The sequence below is a fragment of the Ahaetulla prasina genome, chromosome 7, assembly GCF_028640845.1.
Source record: "Ahaetulla prasina isolate Xishuangbanna chromosome 7, ASM2864084v1, whole genome shotgun sequence".
Taxonomy (NCBI): domain Eukaryota; kingdom Metazoa; phylum Chordata; class Lepidosauria; order Squamata; family Colubridae; genus Ahaetulla; species Ahaetulla prasina.
Window position 1 is genome coordinate 28801723 of NC_080545.1, and position 10857 is coordinate 28812579.

At 39.1% G+C, this 10857-nt stretch overlaps 1 protein-coding gene across 2 annotated transcripts in view; it reads left to right on the forward strand.

The window, feature by feature from the left end:
* FAM3C (FAM3 metabolism regulating signaling molecule C) overlaps positions 1-10824 on the forward strand; it is a 37898-nt gene extending 27074 nt beyond the window's left edge. Inside the window, exons 5-9 of one of the 2 annotated variants that reach the window (XM_058191042.1) lie at positions 3447-3505; positions 5031-5081; positions 5450-5534; positions 5834-5960; positions 7910-10824. In XM_058191042.1, coding sequence (XP_058047025.1) covers positions 3447-3505; positions 5031-5081; positions 5450-5534; positions 5834-5960; positions 7910-7999 — 412 coding nt within the window. In that variant the 3' untranslated portion in view covers positions 8000-10824. The remainder of the gene's footprint in view (positions 1-3446; positions 3506-5030; positions 5082-5449; positions 5535-5833; positions 5961-7909) is intronic. The other variant, XM_058191040.1, reaches the window with a different exon arrangement.
* The last annotated feature ends 33 nt before the right edge of the window (positions 10825-10857 follow it).

Genomic DNA, 10857 nt, shown 5'->3' on the forward strand with positions numbered 1-10857 from the left:
CGGCTTTGGGTCGCGTTGGTGGATGACCTCTGGAGGGCTCGGGACAGGGGATGTTCCTCTGTCCTGGTCCTGTTAGATCTCTCGGCGGCTTTTGATACCATCGACCATAGTATCCTGCTGCAGCGGTTGGAGGGATTGGGGGTGGGAGGCACCGTTCATCGGTGGTTCTCCTCCTATCTCTCTGACCGTTCGCAGACGGTGTTGGCAGGAGGGCAGAGATCGGCCCCAGGCGCCTCACTTGTGAGGTGCCTCAGGGGTCTGTTCTCTCGCCTCTCCTGTTCAACATCTATATGAAGCCGCTGGGCGAGGTTATCCATGGGTTCGGGGTGGATTACCATCTGTACGCTGATGATACTCAGTTGTACATTTCCACCCCGAACCACCCCAATGAAGCCGTCGAGGTGATGGGGCGGTGTCTTGAAGCCGTGCGGGTCTGGATGGGGAGGAACAGGCTCCAGCTCAACCCTTCCAAGACTGAGTGGCTTTGGGTTCCGGCGTCCCGGTACAGTCAGCTAACACCATCGCTGACTGTTGAGGGGTAAGTACTGACCCCCAAGGAAGGAGTGCACAACTTAGGTGTTCTCCTGGACGATCGGCTGTCCTTCGAGGAACATCTGACGGCCGTCGCCAGGGGAGCATTCTATCAGGTTCGCCTGATTCACCAGTTGCGCCCCTTCCTTGACCGGGACTCCCTACGCACGGTCATTCATGCCCTCGTCACTTCCCGCCTGGACTATTGCAATGCTCTCTACATGGGACTCCCCTTGAAGAGCACCAGGAGGCTCCAGCTAGTCCAGAATGCGGCCGCGCAGGTGATAGAGGGAGCACCGCGTTGCTCCCATATAACACCTATCCTGCGCGGTCTGCACTGGCTGCCGGTGGCCTTCCGGGTGTACTTCAAGGTGTTGGTTACCACCTTTAAAGCGCTCCATGGCTTAGGAGCGGGATATTTACGAGACCGCCTTCTGCCACCATTTGCCTCCCAACGACCTGTGCGCTCCCACAGAGCGGGCCTCCTCAGGGTGCCGTCAACCAAACAATATAGGTTGGCGGCTCCCAGGGGGAGGGCCTTCTCTGTGGCAGCACCAGCTTTATGGAACGAGCTACCTCCGGGGTTACGACAACTTCCCGACCTCCGGGCCTTCAAGCATGAACTGAAGACCTTACTATTTCATCGAGCGGGACTAGCCTAAAACATATTTTAAACGAAATTTTAAATGGTTTTAAATCGGTCTTTGACCGTTTTTAGTGATTGGGCCATTAACTATTTGATTTTAATTGTTTTTAATATTGTTATTTATTACTTTGTATTTATCGTGTATTTTAATATGGCTGTAAACTGCCCTGAGTCCTTCGGGAGATGGTGCGGTATAGAAATTTAATAATAAATAAATAAAAAAAAGTAGTAGGGCAGCTCCACCAGCCCCATTCCCACCCTAGCTTGATTTTTACCTGTGCATCATGGAGTAGGCGGGGTCTTAATTAGGGCTTATGTTCTGGGGGGGTTGGGCTTATTTTGGGCGCATATGTAAAAATCAAGCTAGGACTTACTTTCTGAGTAGGTCGTATTTTTGAAGAAACATGCTGTCTTGATTCTTAAAGTGATATTTGAAGTAGAAATTCCCTCTATTTATAGACTCAGATTCACAACTTAGGAATTTTTTGAACCCATCCTAGTCAAGTAGGAGTGGAAGAATATATTTGTAGTCCGTCAGCAGCCTACGGTGCTGGTAACGGATTCGGACAGTGATGAGGCGAGGCCAGAGCCTCCAGAGTCTGAGAGTAGCAAGAGTGAGGTGCGAACTCCAGAGCCTCCAGATCCCGAGAATAGTGAGGAAGAGGAACTGGAAGAGCCTGTTCCTAATGCCCGCATGAGAAGAGCTGCCAAGAGGCAAGAGCAGCTCAAGCAGAGAGGTCACATCGGGAGTAGGCCAAGAGATGATTGGCCCCTCCCATAAGGCTTAAAACAAGACCAGCACTGGTGTCTCAGTTTGCCGGAAAACAACGTTGCAGCTGCGTTCTTTGCTCTGTTCTCTGCTCTGGACATTTATCAGACAGGACCTTGGCAGTTAGCCAAACTAAACTCAGGTTTGTGATAACAGAAGAATGTTTGTTTGTGAAGCCTTTTGTATTATTCTGAGTTACACGACGCTGGGAATGAACTAATTCCTAGCTGTTCGAATAAAGTTTATTTTCATTAAGGATTGCGTTTGTTGCTACCTACTTGGGTCTGGGTCACAACAAATATCTGTGGCAAAGAATGGCATTTTTCTCCAACTTCAGTTGATCTCATTAACCAATGTTTGGACTTCAAATCCCATAATTCCACAGCCAACATAGCTCTGATGAGAATTCTGGGAGTTGAAGTGCACACACTTAGAAGCTGCCAAATTAGAGAACTCACCTCTACGTGAAAGAAATACCCCATAGAATTGTATGAAATGTTAATATTACCCCAAATCTCTTCTGATAAATCATTGAATGATATTTTACTGTCCTTAACTTTACTTTTCACTCTTCAGGAATAGTTGTTCAATATTTGAGTGAGAAATCTAAAACCGATGTGTTGTCCCCCTCTTGTGGTAAATCCTCGACATTACTAAACGTTACTGGAAATGCGTTTTTCCTTTCTTTGCAAGTGCTTAGTCCAAATGCCTTTTGCTGAGATCATATTGTGTGTTAGATTCTGATCTTTTCAATGAAATGTTCTCCCTGTGGCATGGATTATAATGTCCATTGTGACCAGGAATAATGGGAATTGTAATTCATCACAGAAGGAAGGCAACAAAGTGTTAAAGAGTAGTATAAACTCCTATGTAAAGCCCCCAAGATCACATAAGAATATTTATTCCTCTCTGTTAATATTAAACAACTGCTATATTTTGAGCTTCATACTTTTGTTTCATTTTCTGTACATAAACTATAATCAGGGATAATGCCAGACATACCAGCTTGCATATCAGCTTGTTCAGTTATGAATTATGTAACAGTAAAAACAATTCTAGTTTCTTAGGAACGAAGGGCCAAGGATTCAATTAGCTCATTTGTGGCAAACTTGCTGCTACATTTCAAGATGTTTCCTATGAGAGGGGCTAGGAAGATTCCCGTATCTAATTCTGTAGGTATGATTTCTTGCTTTCCATAGCTGAGTAGACCTAATTGTGTAATTCAACTGACTTGATTCAAGCTGAAAGGTAATCTGCTCTGCTGTTCTTCATATGCTACAAGCTTGCCTGGTGATAATTAAAATGACAGCGGTTTAGAGAGGGGACAACTTTTGTGCAGATTTTATTTAACAAACCTGAACAGCTAAGAAGGGTAGCCACATTTCTTGTGGGTTTTTTTTTTTTTTTTGGCAAGAGTCATGCCCCCTCCAAGGTGTGCAATCAGGAGAAGTTAACAAGACAAAAAGCTTATTGTAATTATCTTCATTTGTTTTGTTTCAGCTTGATGAGTGGTGTTAAAAACAACGTGGGGAGGGGCATTAATATAGCCCTAGTAAATGGTAAGTGTTTGTACATGTCTGCACCTTTTATCTTATTCATCAGTGGAGCATAGTTAGGGGCCTCTCCAAAGGATGATCAAATGTGAGCATTTTCCTTCTCACTTCTGTGCCTTGTTTCTCTACTCTGCTAGAATTGATTGGTTCAGTGCCACTGTGGACGGGGCCAAAGTAGCATATCCATTTCATATTTTGTCCCCCCACACTTTCAATTCCCCTCTCCCCAAACTTATCTGGGGGTATCTAAGAACTGTAGTAGCTCCACATACTCCACTTTCATGCAGCCATTCCAGGATTTTGTGTCTGCCATATAAAGAAGCTCATCTGTTCAGATGACATGACTGTCATCTGAAGGGTGGGGATTATTTTAGTCCCAAACAGGCCAACAATTGTAAGCCTTAGACTAACAGATTTAGGTCATTTGACTATTCTGCTCCCCTCCCCCCCCCAGTGTTTCAATGGAAACAGGGCCACTTTAAACTAGTACACATTTTCCTTATCTATAAACTGATCCAATTATTGCAGTTCAGAGTTATAATATAATATTTCATTCTTGACTGCTGCCACTGTCACATTTCCCTTTTTTCCACTTCCCGATTTAATATGTGTTTATCTTGTTTGTGGATGGTGCTCTATTGATAACACAAAAATCCATGTTTATTTTTAATACATAAGGGTGTGCTTTCCTTGGCATTGGTTCACAGTAGAATAATTAAATGAAATTTCAGGGGGTAGCAGTGCCTATTACTAGGCTCAAAAACAAAGCTAAGGATGGAGTAAGACAATTTTTTAAAAAAATCTCTGAAAAAGATAGCAAGCCACATTCTGTCAAGAAAATTATGGATGTCTTTGCATAGTCAGCAGAAGTCATCTTTATCTTTCTTTTTTAACTTAGATTTTTTTAAAAAATTAGGTGGAATATATTTAATTGATTTGTTTGTTCTCATGGTAATTAAGGCATTAATTTAACACAAATTGGCTATCAAACCGACAACTTGTTCCTGCTACTAGTGGGGCGTGGGTTGTCAGTAAAAATTAAAAATAATGCTAGAAAAAGGGAATGTTACCATTCTCTCATTTTCATTAGCTGATCAAAGTGCTAATTTTCAAGAGCGTCCTCGGTCCTAAGTATCTTTGGAAGTATGGAAATGATTATTTTGTCAAATTTGCACAGTTGTAGAATCTGCAGGGCAGCACGCTTGATAAATATTTGCTCTTGCTAAAAATCAACATTACTGTATACGAAGATAGAAAAACGTACTTCATCATATTCAGTATTTGCCACTTACTTAGAGCTGGAAGATATTGTCAAGCACAAGTCACCATCTTCTGCATGTTTTAATGATACCAGTTGCTGTTCTGTACAAGCAAATCCATATTAGCCCTTATCTGATTTTGAGTATATATGTTCCTAGACTATACTTCTAATCATAAACCCATTAATATAGAGCAGTTCTTTTTATATATTGCTTCTTCATAAACATTATATGGTGATTTATTGCATATGGTATCTTATTCTCTTTGCTAGGCAAAACAGGTGAAGTAGTGGATACCAAATTCTTTGATATGTGGGGTGGAGGTAAGTGCAGAAATACGTGCTTATTTTATAAAATCGTTAATATGTTACTTTACTTGCTCACTTATTTAAAGTAGACATTAGCTTGTTTATTGATTAAATCCAGTTTATTAAAGCTAAAGTAATTCTAATAACCAAAATTTGACAAATGTTGCCTTTCAATTTGCATTAGATATTTTTAATTAAAATATGACTTTTGAATGAAAATCTTGTAAATCAAAATGGGGTGGCATTTCTTTTTTTGGTAGTCATATATAATTTATGTTCTTTTTTTGCCTTTGGCATTTATTGTCGTGTTAGTCGCTTTGCAAGATGGACAGTTGTATACATTTAATAAATATTAAATCTTGCTGTGCTTCCATTTAATGTAGATGTAGCCCCATTCATTGAATTTTTGAAGAATATTGCAGATGGAACTATTGTATTAATGGCAACATATGACGATGGTGCCACTAAGTAAGTCTATTGGAAATACAATACTTATTTGTCATATTTGCTTTCTAGTAGATTATAATTAATTAGGTGGGAGACATGTTGTCCTTCCAAGAATGTGGTCATTTTAAAACCGGGTTGTCATGGTTCAGCAGAGGTTGCTGAATAATATACATACTGTATGTGTGAAAGTGTACATTATTTGTACCAATAAAGACAAAATTTCAATAAATATGAAGCAGAGTTTTTATATGAATCAATTTGGTAAATTATATTCTCGATAATATTACATTTCTATAGTAATTCTTAAAATTCTGTTGAAGGCTTACTGAAGAGGCACGGAAGCTAATATCAGATTTGGGGAGTACATCCATCGTGACGCTTGGCTTCAGAGACAATTGGGTTTTCTGTGGTGGGAAAGGAATCAAAACTAAAAGCCCTTTTGAACAGGTATGTTTTCACGTTAAAGTTTAGATGACATATTGGAGCGTCTTTTGAGCCCAAAACATACATTGCCTCCTGGAAGTGTTGCTGAGTCATTCTGCTAATCTGGGAGATGCACTTCAGTAACTGCAAAGATACTTAATTGGAATTAGGAAGAGGGTTTGGATTGATTTGGATTTGAAGAAGAAAAGTCTTTGGAATCATATATGGAGTGCTTCTGCTTAAATCTAATGAATCTTTATCAAGTTGTAGTGAGATGGTACATGAGTACATGTGCGCTCAAAATCACCACTCTCCCTTTAATTCTGGATCACTGAACAGTTGATGCCTTGCTCAGAATTTCCTAGGGTCACATCAATTGTTTGAGGAAGATTTTGAAAATGAAATCTAAATATCCTCACTATGAATATTCGTTTGTTCCCTGTCCTTTAAGCATCTTAACTATTTCTATTCCTGATGTGTTACTTTGGTGCCATTTTTTCTTGTTTGAAGCTGCTAAATTACTTCTGCTTCTGCTTCTACTACTACTACATATTATTGTATTATAAATATGGTTGCACATATTTATCCAGACATTTAGACTGGATTTGGTGTTTTTATCCACTTCTTGAGTCCTACTCAAGAACCTGGGATAGGCAGATGTTATTATATATGGATAGTTAGTCAAAAACTAGTGGAAATTTAACAATTCAAGTCCTAACAAAGGATCTAAAAATTATTAAGGTAGCACTTAAGAGCACAGGTAATTCTAAGCAGGATTGTTTTGGGTAAATTAGGGTGTTCAGGTCTAATAAATTCAACATTTCCAGATATCAAGGAAGTCCTTTAAGTATTATTCCAAGGGCTCCAATCATGATTGGTTTAACAGTAGATTTCTTTTCAATCTGACTGTTGGGGGCGAGTCACTGGCCCCAACGGAAAGGGTGCGCAACTTGGGCGTTCTCCTGGATGAACGGCTGTCGTTTGAAGATCACTTGACGGCTACCTGTGGTCTTCCGGGTGCGCTTCAAGGTTTTGGTTACCACCTTCAAAGCGCTCCATGGCTTAGGGCCCGGGTACTTACGGGACCGCCTGCTGTTTCCACATGCCTCCCACCGACCCGTGCGCTCTCACAGAGAGGGTCTTCTCAGGGTGCCGTCCGCCAAGCAGTGTCGGCTGGCGGCCCCCAGGGGAAGGTCCTTCTCTGTGGGAGCACCTACTCTCTGGAACGAACTTCCCCCCGGTTTACGCCAATTGCCTGACCTTCGGACCTTCCGCCGGGAACTGAAAACTTATTTATTTATACAAGCGGGACTGGCCTGATTTTTAAATTTTAAATTTAAATTTTAAACTTTTAATGGTAATTTTATTGGGTATTTTTATGGTCAATCGACGGTTTTAATTTGGCCTTTTATTGAATAAGTTTTTTAATTGTTATTTTAATATGTATATTAATTGTTTTAAATGAAGGCTGTACACCGCCCTGAGTCCTTCGGGAGAAGGGCGGTATAGAAGTTTGATAAATAAATAAATAAATAAATAAATAAAATCTCAACTTCATTCAACTTCATTCTGCAAATCCTAATATTCCGTATTGTTTTCTAATTGCTTTTCCTCAACCCCTGGCATGATGATAATGGTGGTCAATCCGTATAGATTCTTAGGAGGAAAATAAGTAGGTTCTGAATATGTATTTGAAAACAATAGCAGAAAATTCTTACACCAATTTCTATGCTAATATTTAGACTAAGAGCATTGTTGTCTATTAGCTGTCATATTTCATATAGCTTTTTGTTCTTTATCTAGAACTTTTCTTTTTCATATATTTCTCATCTTAGAAAAATGCAGCAGGACATATCATTTTGTACCACCAAACATAAATAAAAATACTGTTTTTTGTAAGTTAGAAAATCTTGTGTTTCAGTGCAACCCCTAACTATACTTAAATTTAAATTGAAATGACTTTCTCTTTGCAGCATATTAAAAATAACAAGGACAGCAACAAGTATGAAGGATGGCCAGAAGTTGTGGAAATGGAAGGATGTATTCCACAGAAGCTAGAATGAACAATCTGCAATTGGAAATACACAATGCAAAAGAACAGTGGAGGGGAAAATGCACTTTTCTGCTGCTGTGAGATTGTGGGATTTGAGAAGATAGAAGCCAAGTGTGAACTCCATCATACTAGCATGGCTTGATGCACAAGGCCCATTAAAAAGCTGTGCAAAGTGATGGTAAATTGCACCAATTCATTTGACTGGGCATGTGAAATACTTATCCTGCTGGATTGTGCCCTATGTAAATAATTTCCAGGCATGTTTTCACTTTAAAATGTGCATGAACTTTTTTTAAAAAAACATCAGGCTTATTTATTGTTAAACTGAAGAGATTCTTTTTTCTGTCTCTTTTTTCTTTTTTGTAAATAAGCCCTAAACAAACAGAACAATTGTTTCTGGGCATTCTTATTCTTCCTTCTCTTTCTCCCTTGTTTCTAAAGCCACTTATTGTATGTAAATGTCCTCCCTCAAAAGTAATTAGAGATACACAATGAATAGTTGAGCTAATCCTGAGCTTTGTTGTATCCTGTTCAACTACAACATTGCTGTGAGTGCATATATTTACATGGATATGTAAATTTTAGAGGAAAAAATAGTTAACTATTTTTATGCTATGTTGGAAAACCCACATTCTTCAGTGACCCTTTTCAGATAGAGAGGGTGGATGTTTGATACAAAAATGTAGGATTGCTCTACAAAGCACAATTAAATGCTTTTCATTAAAATCAAATGTATAACATTGTGTTTGTTGCAATTGTTAACTCATCCGTACCCCACATTTCTTGTTAGCAATGCAAGCTGCTAATATGGCAGAATAATGTGATTGTTTCTTGTCTGTTCAACTAAGAGGGTTTTTTTTTAAGACCTGAGATCCAGAGGACATGTGAATTGGTTGAGGTCTTGCAAAATCATAAAAAGAAGCCAATGTTGGCAGTTACTCTGTTTTCTCGGAAGTATAAAATTGCATATTTTTACAAACAAAAAAATCTTAATTCCTCCTGGAGATGACCGGGTGTGTATCACTCCTCATTTGGATATTTTTCAGAGGTAGTTTCAGTTGCATGATAGGCTTGACTATTGGGGAAAGAAAATCCACCGGGGAACGTATTTCCTAGAGTGAAAACGTTACTGTTTAGATTGGCTGATCTAACTAGACAGATCTCACTAAATCATATTTTTGCAGGTGCTTATGCAGAAGGCATTGAAGTCTCCAGACAGTTCACTTCTCACAAATGTCATCTCCCCATTTTCTTGTCTTATGTACAGCAGCAGGGAAGGGCACAATGATCCCCCTTTTTAATAATTCATATTGTTTCATAGTGACATTGTGTTAATTGAATTATAGCAAATTGGCTTACAGTTCTAGGTGCTTCTAATGCACCAGGGTCAAACTCGCAGCGTCACGTTGCCATCACGTGATGTATCATGATGTTTTTTTTTTTCCCTTCGTGGAGCTGGGGTGGGCATGGCCTGCACGTGACACATCCGGCCCGCAGGCTGCCAGTTTGACACCCCTGTTCTAATGGCATTAGAGGGTAAAAGCCAGACAGGTTCACAGGAAGTTTTGGGATGCCCAGGAAACCTTCCACTCTCTCGGTATCTGGATCACAATGCCTGCAAAAATTATTTCCACACGCCCGTCATTTTCAGAAAGCATCTGGAGAAGGGAAAACTGTAAGATGCCTCTTGTGGGAAGATACTTATAGGAAGATATAAGTATGGCTCTTGGGATTGTGCTTTCCCCCCCTTTTTTTTGTAAAGGTAACAGTGGTAATTTTGCAGTTCTGGTTTCCAACTCCAGTATGTATATTGTCAGTCTAAATTGAGGTGATTAAAAATATCCATTTTAAAAAAATATTGGAAAGAAAAGCTGGGCTTAGAAGCTAGTATTGGAGTAAAGAAATATTATTTGCACTGAAAATATTAAAGCAATACTGGGAATTAATTACTTTATGTAGTTTAGGAGAAACGTCTAGCTTTTCAATGCTATGATTTAATGACTGGAATATGAGCTACATTACTGTTTTAACTTGTTCATGTTATCTTTTTCTTTAATTTGCTGTAGCTTAGCAATAAGTATATCATAAACAGTCAAACTGATTATTTGTAAAGTACTTTGCAGATTCTCCAGCTATGTTCATTGAAGTAAAATCACTTGTCTGTGTATTATATTTTTTCATTAAATAAAGTTTTAAAAAACGAAATAGGGGCCTGCTCAGGAAGAACCCCTTGTACTTGGTATATTTTTTGGGGGGTTATTTTCTTTTTTGAGGGGGGATAGACAAGAATGATAAGCATTTTCAAGATACGGTAAGAATGACAAAACTGTGAATTAACAAAATATTCTGATTAAGTGCTGCTCTCAGTGGCTCAGTGCTGATGTTAATATCAACAGGTCTGCCAAACTGACTTATCTGATCAAAATATTACTGATTAAATCCTTGTTGGGAACTGCAGGAAAGTATTTGATTAAATGTGGAATTCTCTATTGGCATTATATGTTCCTTACAAAACACAGCTACAGAAGCATTACACTCTATGAGCCATCAAGGTTAACATCATCTTGCTAGTGTGAACAAATGCTGTACATGTTGTATGGATGTTTATTGTTTGTGAATCAAACGTTTTCCTATCACATTTTGTATTCCAGCTCTGTGCACTTGGTCACTCAGATAAAACTATTTTAAAATATCTGCCATGGGTGCTTTGCTTAAAAATATACGTTTCTCAGCCTGAGAAAAATAGAGTATTTAAATAAGTTACAGGTCCTTAAGCACCTTTTGCCCCTCAAGTTCTATTGTTCTGTGACCATTATAGTTGACTTCAGTCTGATGTTCCATATAATTGGATTTTTGAGAAAATGTGTT